This window comes from Acipenser ruthenus, chromosome 24 (assembly GCF_902713425.1).
Source record: "Acipenser ruthenus chromosome 24, fAciRut3.2 maternal haplotype, whole genome shotgun sequence".
Lineage (NCBI taxonomy): Eukaryota > Metazoa > Chordata > Actinopteri > Acipenseriformes > Acipenseridae > Acipenser > Acipenser ruthenus.
In genome coordinates this window covers 6,425,804-6,446,212 of record NC_081212.1, presented here as the reverse complement: position 1 = coordinate 6,446,212, position 20,409 = coordinate 6,425,804, and the positions used below count along the sequence as shown (strand labels likewise).

Sequence of the window (20,409 nt, the reverse complement as noted above, 5' to 3'; positions counted from 1 at the left end):
ATATTGCCTTTGATGTCATTTCTATACAACAGGTATAGTTATTACATTACACGGTAGCAATTCAATAATATCAAATACCGAGATTGTATTTTGAAATAAATTGCTGATTACTGCGCAAATCTAGTCAATTTTCTGCATCTTTTCTCTCTGATTTCCTCTTTCCATCTCCTATCTGTATCTCTATGCTATCCTCGTGTCCAATCTGCAAACCAGGCCCTTCCTGTATGAAAACATTACATCTCTCAATATTTATATTAAATGGTTACGTGGTATTTGTTCTGTATATTTGTTTTCTATTGTAGTTCCCGCTTGGATAATTAGTATGCCCTGATTAATAGATACTAGGAATTATTTTCAGCCACTTTCTACTATTAAACTATTGCTACCTTTTCTGAGTTTTGTTTAGAAGCTGCCCTGATTGTAGAAACAGGAATTTCATTCTGAAGTAGTTATTAACAACTTGTAACAACTGTAAGTCGCCCTGGATAAGGATTCAGACCAGGATAGACGCCAGTTCGTTTTAGCAGCAGTCAGTGGTAAACCCACCCGCAATTTTCTGTGACTGGTTGCAGATATGAACGTTTTTTTGTTCAGTAATTCTACAGAATTGCACGGCGCTGTACAGCCCCTTTTAAATGCTGGTCGTTCAACTTTCCTTTTAGTCACATCAAGTGTCATGGTACTGCAATAAGTTAGATATGGTAGTAACACAGCAGCGTGCATGCAAATACAATATTCTGTTACCGGCGCGGCGATGCTCTGGGGAAAAAAACGGGACGAAATGAGCGTCCCAAGAATGTCAGTGTGTCAGTGTAAGAACCCAGAGCAGCTCACCGAGCTACAAGCGGGGGTTCGTCTGTGATCCGAGCGAGCAGAAATATTCTCGCTCACAGCCATCAAGGCATCCAATGATACAGACTGAAAAATCTCAAACAGCACAGAAATGGGTGTCTGCTGCTACTGCTAACAGCTGTTCAGCGTAACAATATGTAATTACGCTCAACAAACAAAGTATTTTATTTGAATGCCGTGTCAAACACACTTAAACTCCACCCAGAGTACGTCAGTTTATTGGTACTTCGTGAACAGAGTTTGAAGCTCCAGTCTGGTGCTAACAGTGAACGCCGAAACGATGGGACGGCTATCGGATTGTTTTTCTGAGTTCATGTTCGAGTATGACACCCCGAGAATGGTGCTCGTGAGGCACAAGAAAGTGGGAATCGTTTACCGACTGATTCAGCTGGGAGTCCTGGCTTACATTATTGGGTAAGCAGCCAAAAACGTTCCTCTGTGAGAGGGGAGGCTGGGGGGGCGACAACTTACTGTTAGTAGAGGTGTACTGTGTTATACGCACATTATTACATTGTAGTATTTGTTAACAAGTCAAAACTCCAAATGTTTACTGCGTTAATGACAGAAAAGCTTGGGGAATGCATACTGCAATATAACCATGTACATTTACCATGGGGAAACTTTTCTTTATATATATATATATATATATATATATATATATATATATATATATATATATATACGGGAATTGGTGTTGACCAGGACTGGGTTTACTGCTTTGAGTGACACAGTTGTAACCGTTTACCTCCAGATTCACATGCACTCCACTGATGGCTTCTATTGGTTTCTTTCAATTGCTTTAGGAGCACTAGCCAAATATTTAAAATCCATAGCGTTAGCCTGTGCGCCTCATTGCTGCCCCCATTTCATCCATTTCATCGCGATTCAAATCTATTGACTCAGTTTTCAAATGTATTTGAAATCTATTGGCATTCCTGGTATTAAATCATGATCTTTCAAACTAACATTTTAATAAATTCAATGATGACAAAATTTCAGTATCTCTAAAGAGACACTTTTTTTCTTTATGTTGCACTACCCACTTCACCATGGCAACCTTTTTATAATGAAGTTTTACTTTTAATAGTTCTATGCTAATTCCGCATTTACTGCTGAGGTTGTCATCAGTAACAACCTCATGTTATTTTAGGCAGCATTACCAATCAGAAAGCACCTTGGAATAGTTTCCATCGGCAGCAGTTCGATATCTTGACCTCCGTTGTTTGCTTTATGGAGTTGCTATATGTCATTTCAAATCTTGTGAATAGGAAGCTGAATGTGCTTCTGTTTTGCAGGTGGGTGTTTATGTATGAGAAAGGATACCAGTCAGTGGACAGTGTAGTCAGCACGGTGTCAGTGAAAATGAAGGGAATAGCGTACACCAACGAGAAGAACAATTCCAGAATCTGGGATGTGGCTGATTATGTGTTCCCTCCCCAGGTAAGACGGTTTCCATGGAAATCGATTTAAGTGCATGTTTTTGTCCTAGCTTTAATCCACCCCCCCTGGAGCTGTTGGGGGAAATGTCATAAGACAGCTGTACTGTTATGTCACTTATACACTTTCCTCTTTAAAATAGTGCTGCATGTATTTTTATATGGGGCAGGTGTTTTTCAGGTTTGCTGAATTATTTAGTTAACAGGCAAGCAAGGGGTCTGAGTATTGTTGTAAAGTGGGGAAATAAGCCCAGCCCACCAGTATTCATGTGCCGGATGGAGGGCAGTGCAGTGGCTGAATGTTTTGTGTCTTTTTACACCAAGGCATAACACTGAGTGCCGTTTTCTACTTTTCTTTCTTTCAGGGAGTCGGCTCCTTTGTGGTGATGACTAACTATATTGAGACTGCTGGTCAGAAGCAGGGTAACTGTACCAAGGTACTCCTGCGTCCGCTCTGAAGAAAGGGCCAGCACCCTCTGGCTTACTTGATACAGTAAAGTGTTGTTAGGGACTGTGCCTGACTTTAATTGTCCCAACCCAGAGGCTACAAAACAGAACAAAGAAAGCTGTATGAAGTTGAGCATTGTGCACTGTCCTCTGTCTATTCTTGTAATGCTCAAGTTCATCAGATCTGTGGTATACACCATTATAAAAGCTTAATGCTTTAAACTAGCCCAGTCATTTGACAGTTTTCCCATGATTACACTATGCATTTAAGATAGTTTAGCATGGCTTTTAAATCTGAGTTACCATGCTTTACAATGATTGACAGTGTGTATTTAAGCTTTGCCATGCTTTTACTATGATTTATTACACTTTTCTATGTTTTTACTGTGGGACACTGTTCTAAGGGCACACAGTGGTGAGTGAATCAGGTATGTGTTGGGAAGGTATGTGTGACACTTTTGCACTGAACTATTTTCTGTGTTTTTTTAATAAGGATGGAGTTTGTAAATCTGACAGTGACTGTGAAAAGGGAAAGTCGATGGGGGGAGAAAACGGTAAATGGATGTTTAACCACCGAGGCCACTAGAATAAACCATTCGAGTGAACTTTCCTCGTCAACTGCCACATGGTTTCATATTGAATGTGGTGCTCTCCGACAATTTGCTTGTGTCTCTGCCTTGCAAATCCAATTATTATATAGGTCTCAAATATGCAGTTTTAAAAAAACAAATGCTTTAGCAAACATGCATTTTGATGTCAAAACACCTGGTACTCCACTAAAATCTCTGTTTGCAAACCATGCTTTTAAACTGTCTTGCATCCCCTGGATCATTACACCTGGAGCGTGAACTTGTCCCCACCTCTTCAATGACTTATTTCCTGAAAACCAATTAGCTGCTTCCTCTATTCACAGGCATGCTTTCTCAGCCAGTAACTTTGACCCAGAAGATACTGCTGGGGTGAAATGACCGAGGCAGTAAAGCAGTAACAGACTTCCTGGAAGAAAAGGCAAGCAAACTGAGAACTTAGTGTAGTACCAGATGCCTGTTTTAACATGAAATGTTTGCTGTAACATTTGTTTCTTTAAACATTTGAAACCTATGTAGCTAATGGTGGTGCAAAAAGAGATACAGAGTTTTGTGGGAGCTACAATTACTTTAAGTTACTGTGGTCATGAATGTTTCCTCCAATTTGCTTCCATTTTACACAAGATTTCCTATATTGACTTTCCTCCTACAGGAATTTTGACTGGGAAATGTGTTGAGTACAAAGGCACCTTAAAAACATGTGAAATCTTTGGGTGGTGTCCTCTGGAAAACGACAACCACATTCCTGAGTAAGACATAACAGTTAATAACGTACTTTACATGTATCAACCTTATTCAGTCCTACTGAGATCAAAATAATGTCCAGAGGGAGGCAGAGTTCAGGTACTATTGAAGCCAGTGTACTTCTGGGAATCTTCAAAACAGAATTATTTTTAAAGAATGATTTAACTCATAAATTAATAAACATTGTCCATTGGATTCACCGTTGGAAGGGGTTGGGGTTGGGGTTGGCAATTCCTATACATGCGGTGCTTAGGTGCTTATTTTGTATATAACACCTACTACCTTGACATCAGTTCTGGTTCATTAGCCAAGAGTGTTTGGGAATCCCTGGTTTAATATATATATACTGATCTTTTATTCTTTTATTTATAGTCCACCCCTTTTGATGGCAGCTGAAAACTTCACAATGTTTATCAAGAACGCCATCACGTTCCCCCGCTATGGTATTTCCAGGTGGGCCACGCTGTAAATTACAGTCCTTTCCTTGTTCCACTGCTTTTTACGATAATGTACTTTCAATCGGAATACGATCTGGTGGCTGAGCTGTATTATTTATTTATACCACACCACTGGGATAAGCCACAGGTGGATTTATTTTTAACCAGTGGTTGATGCAATCCAGGGTGATTATAAATGTATACTGGCGGGGAATAGTACCATACTTTAAAAGGGCTCATGGCTGAGGCTCAGATGTGACCTTTATTTTTTCGTGATCTTTCTAGGTCAAATGTAGTGCCATTTAATGAATCGTGCATCTTTCACAAAGACACAGACCCCCTGTGCCCTATATTCAGACTGGGGGACCTAGTCACGATGGCTGGGTTTGATTTCAGAAAGATAGCAGTGAAGGTAAGGACTACAAATAACTATTCTGAATTCTCAATAATTTAGAGATACGTGTATCTATGTCTTGGCAACCGCATGCCTGAATGATGATATGCTCTTCAAGAAGTTGTGAAGGTAGGGTTCCACCTATTGTGTTTGAGCAGATACAGAATATATATTGACATGCCTTGGTTGTGTTTTATACACTGTTTGCTGAATGCACGGCTGCCCTGAAAGAGTATGAGAAATGAAAAAAAGAACAACGTTGACCTTTGAGCTCTGATAAGGAGATAATTCTTATTGGATCAAAACTTTCTTTTCTTGGCTAAATAAATGACTGAATCAATGACTGAATAAATATTGACGGCTTTTGACTCTCATAACCCCTTGCATGCAACAGTCTTACTTACACCCCATTGATTTATAAGGGACTGGTTTGACCCAGGCAGATCCTACTGATTTTTACATCACTAAATGGTTCTGTACTACATTTCATATGTACAGTATGCTAGAGCTTTCATTTTTAGCTCCGCCCATAGAATAGTGACTAGAATGTTGGAACCACCTGCTGTGTACATAGTACAGTATGGGTTCTCAGACTGCAGGGAATTTAGCAGAAATCACAATACTGGCACCAAAAAATCACAACGCTGTTTAGTCTTTATTCTTGGCCAGCATCGATTCTGAACAGACCCCTTGTTAACATCGTCAGCGGTTTCTCTTTGTACAGTATTATTGCTTGATTCACAGGGTGGGATGATTGTCATTGGAATTATCTGGGACTGTGACCTGGATTGGAGTGCTAGTCATTGTAATCCAACTTTCAATATCCACGGCCTGTACGGAGTGGACAGCCTGTCAACCCCCGGGTATAACTTCAGGTATGAGACCGCAGGCGTGTGTGACAGCACTTGGATAAGCTGTGTGCTTCAGTGCATCTCAATTCTGACCTGAACACACCCTGTCTGCCTTTTAACTAGTGTCCTCTGGATTCTGGTGAGTTACCTGCAGCGCCCCCTACTGTAGCCCCTAGGTGACGGATTATCTGACTGCTTTGGTTCTTTCAGGTTTGCGAAATACTTTATGGAGGACAGGACTGAAAAGAGGACTCTGATGAAAGTGTTTGGGATCAGATTTGATATTATCGTGCACGGGATGGTAAGCTCACCAGCTGTTTTTGGTTTGAAATGGCGCTTTAAAATGTCTCCATCTTCTCAATTAGTCCTGGAGTAAAAAAAGAAGTGTATGTAAATTTTAAAAATTCAATTTTAGTGGTCAGGAGGGACTAAAACTCAGACACTTAAAAAAAAAATATTTGGACTAAAGTTTGAGAATGTCGCCCGCAGTCTGTTCATTTTCAATTTCCACACCACATAATTGTCTAGCTCAGCAAACCAGCAATGTTTAGAATAGTAGGCATGGAAATAAGACTCCTATTGCATAGCAGTTTGACCAATTCCAGGTTTTACTACGAGCTTGATTAGCCACAGCGTATAGGTAACAAGCTCAGATGTGTTTTATTAAAATGGATCAAACTGCTGTGCAATGGAGGTCTTATTTCTATCCCTGAATAGTTAAGTTTAACATGCACTGCAGTTTAAGGGTCTTCCCTGTGTTGTGTCCAGGCAGGTAAATTTGACATCATTCCAACCATGACAACAATAGGCTCTGGAGTGGGGATTTTTGGAGTGGTGAGTAGTCAGTGTGATAATTAACAATGTGCTTCAGCATTCAGGTCTCTCCAGCTAGCCCGAGATTCTGGAGTACCAGGGTTGGTAAAGGGAGATCAGCCTACCATTGAAGTGATTGTAGCAAGCGGCATAATTCCATAACTCTGATCTAGGTGTGCAGTTTCTAATTGTTCATTTTTTTTAAACATCTGTTACTGGTTTCAGTGAATACAAGATGGATTCCAAAATGAGAAAAAAAAAAACAACATTCTGTAGCATAGAATATGAAAAAGTTATTCAACACTAGATATCGCAAATTATATTTCAATAACTTTTGAAAACACATTGTATTAAACTATTTCCTTTTTTCCCCCGGATTACTTTTGTTGTTTGGAATTATAAGATGCTAATGACCAATATATACCGGGCAGCAGTGTGGAGTAGTGGTTAGGGCTCTGGACTCTTGACCGGAGGGTCATGGGTTCAATCCCCAGTGGGGACACTGCTGCTGTACCCTTGAGCAAGGTACTTTACCAAGATTGCTCCAGTAAAAACCCAACTGTATAAATGGGTAACTGTATGTAAAAATAATGTTAAGAAATAAATTATTATATACAGTTGTGCATAGCATCAGCATAGCAAGAGATGTATATAAATATATATAACTTTTTTTAAGGCAACTGTGTTATGTGATCTATTGCTGCTTCACTTCATGCAGAGACGGAATGTCTACAAAAGTCTGAAGTTTAAATCCACAGAGGACGAGGGTGAGGTGAGTTTTACAGATAGTTAAAACTTGTCCAATACATTACGTGTCTCAGCACAGTATGCCTCCATTTTAACATGGTCATTTTTGTTGTCATAGTTGTATATTTTTATATGTATATTTGTGTATCACCTGTTTTGTTACCTAAAATAGTTTTCATTATATAGTAACATATTGTGAATGAAATCTACTTCTTGACAGTTTTTTTCTTTTCCCACATGAGGGAGACAAAGGGTCAGTAATGATAAGTCCTCTTCTTGTTGAAATCCATTGCCACTGTGCCGAGTTGTTTATAACCAAGCTTGTTGCACCTGTAGTGTGTAAGGGCTTAGAGTTGCGTAGGAGGAAATATCCATTTAAATAAAGAGTTGCGCAAGTTCAACAAGAAATATTGAACATTAAAAAATACTAATGAAGTACATTCATAGAAATAGTTGCTAAATGTGTGCCAGGCTCTCGTTGTGACAGTTGCATGAGTTTGTGTATGTTTTAAAATATCTGTAAGAAAAAGGCAAGCCCAGTAACGTATGGTGCTGCCCAGTATTTCTGTTCATCAGTGAAAGACTCCCTGTGCTTCCCTCTGTGGTAGTCAGAGCCACTCTAGAAAACTAAGGCAGCAATGCCACTGAGACTCAAACAATTCTGAGTTCTGCTAGTGGCGGTTGCTATAGCAACACAGTTTTCAGCAGACAGAACTTCCTTCGTTTTCAGAAGCGCATTTTAATCTACTGCTACCCAGAGCAATGTGATTAGTAGCTGATGCAGTTGTTCAGTGTGTGGTTATTATTCTGTTTAGTTCAGGTTGAGGGGGTGTTCATTGGGATGTCTGTAAGAAGCTGCAGTAGATTTCCTGTGCAAGGTTACAGACAGCTTTCAATGGGTAATAACTAAGCCCCCACCCCCAGCCCATTAGCCCTCATTAGTACATCCAGTATACAGTGTATATTATACTGTACACTGTGTAGTGCATTCTCCGCTATACAGTGGAGCCAATGTCTGGCAACATCAGGAAGAACTCAATGGGATTTCACATCTGAAGCAAATCTAAAAAATAAACAGATTTTAAAATATTTGATTATTGTAAAAATGAAAGCAATATGTTTTGTTTTAGGCGCAGATGATCACTGTAGGTGGAAGTGAAAAAGCAACAAGGGTGAGTTTTTCTGGGTCATGACGTAGTGTGCAGCATGATTGTAATGCCCCTTGAAATGCTGCTGTGGGTAAAACATTTGAGCAAACGGACTGCATCCCTCCAGAGGTCTGATGTAAACCCAGTAACGGTTTAAGAAAGCTCTTGTGTGCGCTTTTGCTTCGTCAATTCAGGAGAGCTGATATTTCAGTTACAGCGCCACAGATGAACTGCTGCATCCTGGCACCTTTGCTCACATGGCAGCTAGACCACTGGAGCGAGCTTCAAGTACAGCTCAGAAATTAGACACCAGGAAGCGGTAGCAGCTTCTCATCTCTGGGGTTGTATTTCAAATATCTGCATGCTGTTTGTGTTCAGACCTGCTGTTTATCAGGAGTGCAAATGCTCCTGGAATAGTGTTATGGGAGCCCTGGCCATATCGCTTTACTATTTACTGCAGTATAAAGAGAGAATTCACACAATGTGGCACCAGTGTTCTCTGACTGGGGTGACTGTGTGGTTTAAGCTCAAGATCTACAAGTGGACACTCGGTTTTATTGTGCATGCTGGACAGGACAAGATTGAAATATGAACATGCTGCCGATTGTAGTCCTTAAATGGATTCTGGTACTGGCGACGTAATTATTAACCAAATTGTATTTTTGCACAGAAGGAAAATGGGACTTGGCAAAGACTGTGGTAGTTATCTTTTGCAAACATTTACACATGTACAGTTATGGCCAAAAGTCTTGCATCACCCTGTAGAATGAACTCATTTTGCTTCATAATGTCGAATGAAACCTGCTGAATCATGTTATGTTAACATATTGAATTATATACCGCTTGGTAGTTTTCCCATATACTTCAGGAAAAAGTGACAAATTGAAAAATGTGACATTTCAAAATCTAACATGAAGTACAACTGTACTACTATTATGGCTTCCGGTAGACTATCATTTGAAGTTTGTTTGATTAAATAAAAGATCTAAATTATGTTCATATCTTTTTGTTTTGTTTTTATTATGTCTAAATCCTAAAATTCTAGGTGATGCAAAACTTTTGGCCACAGCTGTATATATCTATCCAAATGAAGCAATATAATGCATGGCCAGTCCTGTGATTGAAATCCTTGACTCCTACCTGTAGTTAATATTTTGTTTCTGTTGTTTTTGTCAGGAATGATGGATCAATAAGGCTGGCGAGCCAGAGAGCCCAGGCAGTGTCTCAGATTGCACTGATATACTCAACGCTGGGTTTATTGACTATTAAAGACATTGGGAAGCACTTCTGAATGAAAACCCAGCCCTTCTGGGATGCAGATGAACAGCACAGTGCCCTGGCTCTGCAACAGGGACCACACACTGTATAGTCTGTATTCATGATTGTGGGTTCTGTTTCAGACCTATGCAGCACTACAAGTACAAACTACTGTTTTCTTTCTAGAATTGTAATACAGTGAGCACTCAGATACATGTCGGTCATGTTTTACCATCCTTTTATTAAGAAACAAATCAATTTCCATGATATATATATCATGCAACAAATTAATGCACTTACCCGTCACATGCGACTTCTGACTCCATCACCAGTTTCCTGATACAAAGCCCATCTCTTCAATGTTACAATTTATTTGATTATCCATCACAGCCCGCGTCTGTTTCTCTTTATTGTGCAGTTACACTGCGCTTCCTCCAGTTTCACCTGACGAAAATGCAGCCAAAACAAAGCGAACGAGACCAGCTAGTGTAATGTAAAACAGTTAATAATCAAACAGTTTCAGATACTGTGATGTATTTTTTAAAATTATTTTTAGTGCATTTTCATTTGCAAGTGAACTGTGACATTAGGGCTTAATCGAGCACTATATTCTGCAATTTTGAATATTGACTTTGGACACTGTTTTAATTCAGGAACCTTTTTTTTTTTTTTTTTTTTTTTTTTAAGTATTTTGCTAAATTGCATTGCCTGTTACCTTGTAAGCAGTTCTGTGCATGGGTAACATTTTGATTTAATTTTGCTGTTGTGTCGTTAATGGAATTTTACATACTGCTTCAACACGTACCGGAATTAAAAGGATGTACTGTATTAGTCCACGTGTCGTCTCTTGGCAACAGATGTTTTCAGAATGATATAATTCTGAATTAAAATACTTCTGTTAGGGGGCTCCCAAGTGGCGCATCTGGTAAAGGCACTCCGAGTGGAGTGCAGGATGCGCCCTATAGCCTGGAGGTCGCCGGTTCGAGTCCAGGCTATTCTATTGCTGACCGTAGACGGGAGCTCCCTGGGGGCAGGGCACAATTGGCTGAGCACCACCCAGGGGGGTAAGGCTTAGGTTGGCCAGGGTGTCCTTGGCTCACCACGCACCAGCGACCCCTGTAGTCTGGCTGGGCACCTGCAGGCTTGCCTGTAAGCTGTCCAGAGCTGCTTTGTCCTCCGATGCTGTAGCTCTGAGGTGGCTGCACGGTGAGTCTGCAGTGTGAAAAAAAGTGTTTGGCTGACGGCACACGCTTCGGAGGACAGCGTGTGTTTGTCTTCGTCGCTCCCAAGTCAGCGCGGGGGTGGTAGCGGTGAGCTAAGCCTAAAAATAATTGGATATGCCAAATTGGGAGAAAATAATAAAATAATTGGCGATTGCAAAAAATTTAAAAAACAAAACAAAAACACACTGTTCCAACAAAACCAACTACAGTCCATCTAAATGGAAGCCTACTTATTATAAGACGCAGTCTTTTCAGCTATGTATTTTTGACATGTATCTTTGTGTTCCCCGAGGGTTGGAAAGGGCTAAAAATTAAATAATTAGATATGCGTCACTCGCTTTTAACCGCCACTGAAGTCAAAATTGTTGGACTAACTAACTAACAGTTTTGTACTAACTAACTGGGGGGTGATCCTGTGGTTATTATGGCATCAATGATAGTCTGCTGGGTAGTTCAATTGCAAAGACTCAAGCACTTCCAGATAGAGTGTAGGTTAGGTTTTAAGACGTTCTCAAAGAACACAATGCATCCGTCTTCTGCCCCCTAGAGGATTGAAAAAACAAGGTAACAAAATGGTTCTTTTTTTAATTAAAGTATTAAATTAACATAATTCTGAATGTGTAAATAAAGTATATTGACATTTATCTATGATAGTTTAAAAAAAAAAAAATAGTGAAATATTTATCTGTAGACCGTTAAATGTTGTGAAATGAGCCATTTTTTTACACTGGACTTAAAACACAGCCCTAATCAAAACCACAGCCCCCTGGTTTTTGTAAAGACAACAGGTTATATACATGTACAAGGCTGTGGTAGAGAAATGTTGTGCAAGCTGATAAATACTGCACTGGGGTGAGATGGGGGGGGAGAGGCAGGTAAACACTGCTTTGAGTAGAAAACATTCTTCCCGCTTACCCTCGCTGTGTTACTCTATCGCAGAACATTTCAACCTACATTCACTGATGGACTCTGGTTTCACAGCTCGTGAGGTAAAGTAGTCCAAAGTGAATGCGAAGCAGGTTTGTAAAACCACTTGTGTATTGTAACCCTAACCCTTTACATTGCCGTATTCAAAAGTTTGGACTGTCTTTAAACTGTGGCTGTAGGTTTGTTTGTAGTAGTTTAGTCACATACAGGGAACACAGAATATTTTGTTGCACTATTAAGAATTACCTGACCTTTAACATCCCATAAAAGCTGTTATATTGACTTGTTTCAGCACAGTCTTGGTTGAAATGGCAGATGCTAAGATGAAAATAAATGAAAAAAAAAGGAATGACTCTTGACTCGAGCGTGTTTCGATTACTTTATTGTCTTGGTTTACCTCTAGTGTACAAAAGCATGCAAAAAATAGCCTCTTTAAATTGGTACATATTTACATAGTTGTAACGGTTGCATTTCAGTTCAGTACAGACACGTCATGCTTCGTTTAACAAAGACTACATACAGTACATTCATAGTTAGGCTTTACATCCAGTTCAATTTCAATGAACAGACGCTGCAAACACTGACATTTAAAACACTCAATATGATACATAGCAGCAGTGCTTAATTACAATGCCGTTTCACGCTCTGTGGTTAGGGCATCATAACCCTCTGGTTTCTTTGTAAAGACAACAGGTGATCTGCATGCACCACTCTGTGGTAGGGGAACGTTGTTTAAACTGATGACTACTGTACTGAGGTGGGAATGGGAGGGGCAGGTACTGACTGATGTGAGTAATACAACATTCTTCCTACTTGCTCTGTATCGTAGAACATTTCTTGTTAAACCTACATGAATTGGTGAATGTTCCTTTATTTCCCTCCCCAGGTCATTATCCACACTTCCTCCACTGGGATTATTTCTCCACCACTCAATTTTGCCATCTGAAAGCCAGTTAGCACTTTTATGTAAATAAAAAGCCACCCACCACTTTGCTGTTTGTTTCAACAATAGCCATGGTTGACAGTGGCTTTTACTATACAATAAACAGCAAAACAGAGGTGCTTCTCAGAAACAGTGAGCATTTAAACAATGACCCAGGAAACGTTGATAATATTTATATCCAAACTATTCAGTGATTAATAATACAATTTCAACAGCCTGTGCTACACACTAAAACAGCTCCAATAGTCTTTCCTTCAGCTTTGCTGGAATTAAAGCAGATGACTTTGCAATGGATGCTTTTTAATTAAGCTCATAGGAATCCCTAATAAGTGTCTTGTGATCAATTTAAAATTGCATAGAGCGGATTACGAGATGTGAATTGTGAAGAGATGTGAAAGAAACCCCCTCATTCTAAAAACGGAGTTATCAGTGCTTTTCATCAACTTCAATAAGTATTTTTACAGTATTTAAAACAAGGCTAGACAGATAGACAGATGACACAAAAGATGTGTTTTTTTTAGGTTTACAGGTTTGCTTTTGTGACCGTGGAATTGAACACTTTCCAAGTACAGTGGTCCTAAAAGCTGCGTCTGTGAGCAAGTTACAATCTCTGGTCCCAGTCTCTGCTTTTGTACCATTTGTGTTACATCTATACTTTCATTGTCATTTTAAAATAAGAACTTTAGTTAAATGTCAAGCCAGAAAAACGATCATGCCCTCGAACTTACACAAATGTGCCAATGGCCAAAAAACTGATGACCATCTCTCGTTCTTTCTATCCTACACGCAACTATGTGAAACATACTGTGCTTCAAACTGAATACTATCATAAATGAAATTGTAATGGAAACCTGTGTAAGACCTATATAACAAGAAACAGTTCTGTGTGCAAGAAGAATGGCATGATCTACACCCACAGTATATACATGTATTAAAGTTTAACTGACATACTACAGCTCGGGAATCTTCAGCAAGCCAGTGAACCCAACAATTACCGTTTACAGAAAACAATGGGTGAGAAAAAACAAAACAAATCCCACCAGTGCTTTTATTCAGTTTTCTGTCCGTTTAGGCTAATTGTTCTTCATTTTGTGTTAGATAAAGAAGAAACAAATGTCGAGGTTGATATACAATAAGCTTTCCAGAACACACAGGACCTTTCCATCATTGTTAGTTTTTCACCTCTGGTTTGGCTGGAAGGCCCACCCTTTCTGTAAGGAGACGAGGGAACTGTTCAGTCTCCACACCAGCTCAGTCTTTGTGTGACCGCCTACCTTTCCTATCTGCAAAGCTGGCCTGTTCCAATTCTGGCAAATTATTGTCCGTTTTGTTTAGTGGTGTGTACTGGAGACTGTTTTCTGACTAGTGGCTGGGTCACAATTAAACTCCTAGATCTTCCCTTATAGTCCAAAAAGCAAAATAAATAAATAACTTGTAAGCCAGCACTGAATATACAAGCTTGACATAAAAAAGAGAGTAACAATGCACATACTAGACAACATCCAGACAAGACCCAAACGCAATCTCCTGTTGCAGACGACACAGGCAGGCAGTAATATTAGCATTCCGTATGCACCAGTAAACGGCTGAAAATATTCCCTTGCATCATTACTATGTTGTTTTTTTCTGTTCTGTTTGTTTTTTCTCATGGTATCGGCCCCCACCTTTTGTCACTGGCTCGAAACAGAAACACAAGAGGCGAGGGTTTGACTGATGCAGCGACGCAGCGCAGTGCGGCTGTGGGACAGGACTCCAGTGTTCAGGACGAGGTTTCATCCTCATGCACTTCTGGTAGTTCTGTATCCTTGCTTCCATCCCCGCTGCTGTCTTTCCTGTGTGATGAGCAGAGAAAAAAACATGGAATTAGAAATACACACTAGGTGCTGTTTCCCTGGCCTGCCACCAGGGGGGGTCTCTTGAGAACAAGTTAGTCGCAGACAAAAGTATTGGCACCTTTACATTAAAAGTCTGTGAAAAATGAATAGAACTAATTAAATATATTCATTGATTGAAAATTAAGCTGAATTATAAAGTTAGTAGCCCAAAAACTGGTAATTATTTTCAACATCTATTGAAGAAAAACATTTTGGCAACAAAGCAGATGATGGTCAAGACAAAGGAGTTGGATTCACGTTTGAGAAAAGAACACATTCAACTGAAACCCTTGAAAGAAGATCACATCCAAAGACAATTATGGGTGTAGCAGGTAGGAGAGTCATCTGAGCAGCTAAAGAAAATCCAAGATAAACAGCCAAGGACTTAATGATTTAGAAGCAAGAGAAATGACAGTGCATGAACGTTAAACAATCTATTAATTAAAAAAATTATGACAAACACAAATACACAATTATCTATCCAACTGCATCCTTTGCATTTGGCCATCATTTATAACTTAAAACAAATAAGATGCATTAATAGTAAATAAAACAAACTTAAAATGTAATTAATGAAAACAAAAAGTACAAATGTAGCTTTCAAGAATATTCTATGTACTGAAACACCTCAAAATAAACACTCGCTTAACTATTAATCCCATACAAGCAGTACCCTGCATGGCATGCTGACTTCCTGTGGTGATTTAATACATCATATTGAGAAGCTGTAGATTATAGCAGGTGACACTGTAACACAAACATTTAAAACACAGAATACAATCTCTTCTGGTATATTCTTTCCATCAGCATGGATCTTATACCAAAGACTTGGAGTCAGCTTTCATATCAACAGCTCAACTATTCTTCAAGATTAAGAAGAAAGCAATTGAGATTGCCAAGAAAAAGCTGGTCTTTCCACAGAACTCCCTGGAACAGGACAATACAAATCTCTACAGGAACCGCTGGCGCCCCATCAAAGATAGAGAGATAATGATCTCTTTACATGACGAATAGGTCTTAGGAGCGAGTCGAACTTCATTATTTCAAACAGAAAGTGACATTGAATGCCAATAACAGACTTAAAGCACACCATAATGCTGCTGCCATTAACCCCCCCTGTGTCATCTCCCTGGCAACAATTACCCAGCCCCCAGGCAACACAACCTGCTTAGTGTCTCTGCGTGTCGTGTTCCTCAGACCAAGCCTGGAGACTTCCACAGCGTTTATTATTCAGTGCACATGTGCTGCACATGCTGTTGAGCAGACCTGGGTGCCACTCTAGTGAGCTACTCATCTCAAGAACTGGCAGGTTTTTAAAGGAGCAGGGAGCGCTGACTTTGTGTCCAGCTATCCTTTTTGTTTTTTGGCAAGACAAGCATGTAGTGTAGTGTTTATAAACAAGTAAAAGCAGCTTAGAGATCCAGCTATGGCCAAAAGTAAATCATTTACATTTTTTATTTAACATCATGTAAATCAAATAAACTACATAACAGTAGTACAGTATTTCATGTTGCATTTCGAAATGTTACATTTTTCAGTGTGTGCCAGTTTTTTGTTACGTATATATGGAAAATTACAGCCAAGGACGTAAAATCTCTTCACAGTCTCATTAAGAGGGATGTGCTGGTCTTGCACACACAAGCATTCCCATGTACAATTATCACCACACACTCAGGAGGAGAGAAAATGTAGAATTTAGAAAAGTTCAAAAAGAAGATAAAGATGTCAGCGAGTAACATAAATGGTCGGGAGTATTTGGTGCTGAATGGTCGGGAGTATTTGGCGGTGCAGTCGTGTTTTGTTGATCACTGTATAACGCACGGTCCGTGCTGCTTGTCCTATCATTGGCTGCTCCTCCTTTATTCTGCAGCACTGTGGTCGTATAGAGCTGATATCGCTGTGTGCCGCTTGACCGATCGTGATCGTGTAGACTGAACCATAGCGAGACTGGAGTCTATGTTCTCACAATCACATTTGTTGTGTAAAATCTAGGGGCCCCTGGTTTGCTCATTTCACCAGCGCACGCCCTACAAGAATGAAAGTAAACACAGACAGTGGTTTTGCAGTCAAGCTTGCCTGTCGGCTTGAACCCAAATCCTGTGCTTGTACATTGAATGTCCAGACTAAACTAAACAGGTACACAAAACAGACGACACCGTGCCACGATCAACAGACACAACGTACCATAAGCAAAAAAAAGTGTGAACATAAATCACACTAAATAGTGCAGTGTCCATATTAATATGGTTTGTAGATACCGTATGTGTATGCATAGTATATAAAATCATGATACTAAGGTAACATGTTCATAAAGTTTAACATGGCTGTGTATTAATATACTGCCAGGTGTATTGTGCTGTACAGCAAGTCTTCCATCTAAGCATACAGCGTATATTCCCATTAAATGTGATTTAAGTTCATATGTCACTTTTTGTTCTGGGTTTCCATTTCAGCGCAATCCCATTATAATCACAAGCAGCTGGAGACAACAGAGATGAAATACACATCACCGGAACAGGGGCACAGCACACAAAATTACCTTAATGAAGGATGCGCTTTTACAGAGGAGTAAAACAGCCACCTGTCCCTGCAGCAAACAGCAAAGAGAACAAGAATATAACACATGTAAGACATGTTAGTAGTCTTTGACGAAACTGAGAGGGAGTCTCACACACAAAAAAAAATACTGAACAGCAATAGGCTCCATTGACACTGAGGATCGCTACCCTTGTCATTTAATATTGTTTAGCGTTCCACATTACTGCCCATGTCATACCACCACTGTGTAACTAGCCTTCCGCCCGCCAAAGAAATTCCTTTATCCTCCAAACTGCTCACGTGTTGCTCTACCAGTGAAAGCTAGAGGTTAAGGAGAGAGGTTACTCTGGCATAAGCATCTATCCATCAGGAGCTATCTGACTGGCGGGTGCATTTTGTACCTTGAACGCTGCCGGAAAGATTCCCGCAGAGCTCACAGATTTTGAACACAACAGCTTGCCATCTGTTCTTCTTGGAAATGGGTTTCGCAAACTCATCAGCACCCAGAGAGAAATAAACAAACTGTACAAGGTTTCAACCAAGGTGGTTTGCATTCTATAAATATTCCCTAAACGTGGTTATATTTGGGCTGGGTTCCTATACCCCCCCTCCCCCTCCACCTTGGGACTCAGGGCTATCTGCATCTTGCTTTTTCACTTGTTGTTATCCAGGAACAACCAACACATCTATTATTTTAACCACAGGTTCACCAAATTTCACCGGAACGATTTTAAACAAATATATGGGGCAATACTGTGCCTTTTAACCAGAATGAGGAGGGGTGGGGTGGGGTGGGGTGGGGTGGGGTGGGGGACGACGATGACTCCTATTCCATGTTATGTAAGGACTTGGTTCTTGAATTCAACACTGCTGTCCAAACTCACGGTTTACCCAAAGATATTGATAGGATTAGCTCTTAATCCTCTTTCAAGTTCCGGAATTTAGAAATAATCTATGCAACTAAATACATACTGACATTTGATGCCAGTATGCATTAGCTTAGGACCAACAACAAAGACTGCCCTGCAAATAAATATTCCTTAAACCAGGGGCACAACCAACTCAAGAATTCTCAGTTGACTGTTTTGGAGATTTATTCAGGACATAACCCCATTTTGTATTGTTTCACAAAAGATAGCATTGCATTGATAAAAACATTGTTGGCAACTTTCATTGATGGCAGAAAATACAACTTCCCAGGAAACACTTTTCAGTTCCTGGATTTTGACCCATTTGAACTCACCCTTGACCTCTTGCAACTATGATTACGGAAACCATCCAGTCGGTTTCAAAGTGTATAATACAGTATAAAAGAAACATGCCTTCGTACTGTATTTAGGTTCCTGTAGACTGCAATGTACTTGTATAAACATTATTAGACTAGCAACATTATTGTATCAGTCACATCCAAGTTAAACAGTGGATAAACCCACCCAGCAGTCTGCAGACCTATTCAAATGTGTCCCCAGTTATCTGCTAGTTCGGAATAAATTCAAAGTAGTGTTGCCGTTCTACAGGCATTTCTCAACTTCCACACTGCACTGAGACACACTGTTAGGACAAGCTTGATAGCATTAAGGTATGTGAATGGCTTGTGTTGGCTTAGACAGAAAGATTTCTAGTGTACTGTGTTTGAACAAGTCTTGGGAATTTGAGTCCAAATAAAACCTTGGTTACAATGCAAGACTCTATCCTGAATCCCTTTAACTTTCTACTGCTGCCATTTATATATGGCCAGGAGGGCTTGGGTTGACTCTGGTCCTGTGGTTGCAAGCTTGGTGTTGGTGAAGTGAGGCTCCGGTACATTTGGTTTGTAACTTCGGGTTTGTGATGAAAGATCGAAAAATTGAGGAAAAAAGGTTCCTAAAAGAAGCAGCCAAACTGGTGGTGTTTATTTATTTATTTATTTATTTAGTAAATAGCCAATTAGTTTGTTATTTTCTCCACAATTTAATAGTGTTCGATTATTCTTTTTAGCTCAGCTCACCGCTACCACCCCTACACTGACTCTGGAGGGGCGAAGACAAACACACGCTGTTCCCCGAAGCGTGTGCCATTAGCCGTCCGTTTTTTTACACACTGCAGACTCGCCATGCAGCCACCCAGAGCTACAGCATCAGAGAACAACGCAGCCCAGGGCAGCTTACAGGCAAGCCCGCAGGCGCCCGGCCAGACCACAGGGGTCACTGGTGTGCGGTGAGCCAATTGTGCGCCATCCCCTGGGAGCTCCCGTCCTTGGTTGGCAAAAAACTGGTGGTAATTTTGAAGAATCGGATGAATAGAATATGAATTTACAGTATGTACTGCCAGCAAGGAAGACAGAGACTGCAGAAGATTTTAAGCATTTCCTTCATTTTCTAATATGGGATCCCAGTACACAATCTTGTAGATGACAATGATAATAACTTGCACACTTACATGAGTAAATTCCCAGGAGCGGACATGGACCTCTCTTCTCTCCTTGAAGGACACTCGAAAGGGTTTCCAAACGATCGCTTTCGCAGCATCGACTTCACTAGAATCTGGAGCAATGAAAAGACAAGTCTGGGATAAAAACAAATGCCAGATACAAGACCTGATAAGTGAGTAAGGATTCAACGCCGTGCACTGTACAGTACGCAATCCAACATGTCTATCATTTTGAAAATCGCTGTGGTTACAAGGGGGGGGTTTCAGTATTGACAGCACTGCAGCACCACATTCCCCAGGGCAGTGCTGCTCAAGTGGACACTTTCACACAAGAAGCCCAGGGTTTAATGAAGCAGCCTTCACCTTCAATGGCATTTGCAATGACCAGTCAAGTACCTTCATCTTTGCTCAAAATGTCAAAAAAAAAATCTGTTCATTAAATGTGTACTTAAAATTAAAGCCGAAGTACTGCACTTCACACAGCCTGGCTCCTCTTAGGCAAGAGTAAGAGAGCTTGAGATGTGTCTTACTCTGAGCTGGTCAATGAGATCCATTGTATCTGCAGGCATTAGTACCTTCTACCTAATGATGCCTATTCCATATGAATTCACTCCCAGGTACTTTTACAGCACAGCACAGAATAGAACCTGGTGCAACTGGTTATCAAGGAGACTGACTGCTTCACACGGCTGAAGCTGTTTACTCAAGATGCCTCTGTCCATCGCTTGAATGGTAAGTCACTGCCTAACTGTAGCAGGAATAGGCATCACAACAGCTATTAC

The 20,409-nt window shown here is 40.2% G+C and overlaps 2 protein-coding genes across 7 annotated transcripts in view; one reads left to right on the top strand and one right to left on the bottom strand.

Annotated features, from left to right (window-relative positions):
* The first annotated feature begins 919 nt into the window (after positions 1 to 919).
* On the top strand, positions 920 to 12,209 carry LOC131700517 (P2X purinoceptor 1-like). 2 transcript variants are annotated; one of them, XM_058998230.1, is made up of 13 exons: positions 920 to 1,266; positions 2,148 to 2,292; positions 2,654 to 2,725; positions 3,229 to 3,289; positions 3,975 to 4,071; positions 4,439 to 4,519; positions 4,789 to 4,915; positions 5,642 to 5,772; positions 5,959 to 6,049; positions 6,517 to 6,582; positions 7,280 to 7,333; positions 8,439 to 8,480; positions 9,633 to 12,209. In XM_058998230.1, the coding sequence occupies exons 1-13, from the start codon at positions 1,133 to 1,135 to the stop codon at positions 9,636 to 9,638; spliced, it is 1,107 nt and encodes a 368-aa protein (XP_058854213.1). In that variant the 5' UTR covers positions 920 to 1,132; the 3' UTR covers positions 9,639 to 12,209. The 2 variants fall into 2 exon arrangements, with proteins under 2 accessions (XP_058854213.1, XP_058854212.1); XM_058998229.1 differs by having other exon boundaries at positions 7,238 to 7,333.
* A 20-nt stretch (positions 12,210 to 12,229) lies between these two features.
* The window catches only part of LOC117429186 (calcium/calmodulin-dependent protein kinase kinase 1-like), a 62,184-nt gene continuing 54,004 nt past the window's right edge, over positions 12,230 to 20,409 (bottom strand). For 4 of the 5 annotated variants that reach the window (XM_058998226.1, XM_058998224.1, XM_058998228.1 and 1 more), the window contains exons 15-17: positions 19,637 to 19,740; positions 17,220 to 17,267; positions 12,230 to 14,638 (exon numbers count right to left, since the gene is read on the bottom strand). In XM_058998226.1, coding sequence (XP_058854209.1) covers positions 14,566 to 14,638; positions 17,220 to 17,267; positions 19,637 to 19,740 — 225 coding nt within the window. In that variant the 3' untranslated portion in view covers positions 12,230 to 14,565. The remainder of the gene's footprint in view (positions 14,639 to 17,219; positions 17,268 to 19,636; positions 19,741 to 20,409) is intronic. The other variant, XM_058998225.1, reaches the window with a different exon arrangement.

Coding starts and splice junctions, on each gene's coding strand:
- LOC131700517 (XM_058998229.1), top strand. CDS start 1,133: ATGGGACGGCTATCGGATTGTTTTTCTGAGTTCATGTTCGAGTATGAC. Junction 4,916..5,641: donor TCAGAAAGATAGCAGTGAAG/GTAAGGACTACA, acceptor CTTGATTCACAG/GGTGGGATGATTGTCATTGG. Junction 6,050..6,516: donor ATATTATCGTGCACGGGATG/GTAAGCTCACCA, acceptor TGTTGTGTCCAG/GCAGGTAAATTTGACATCAT.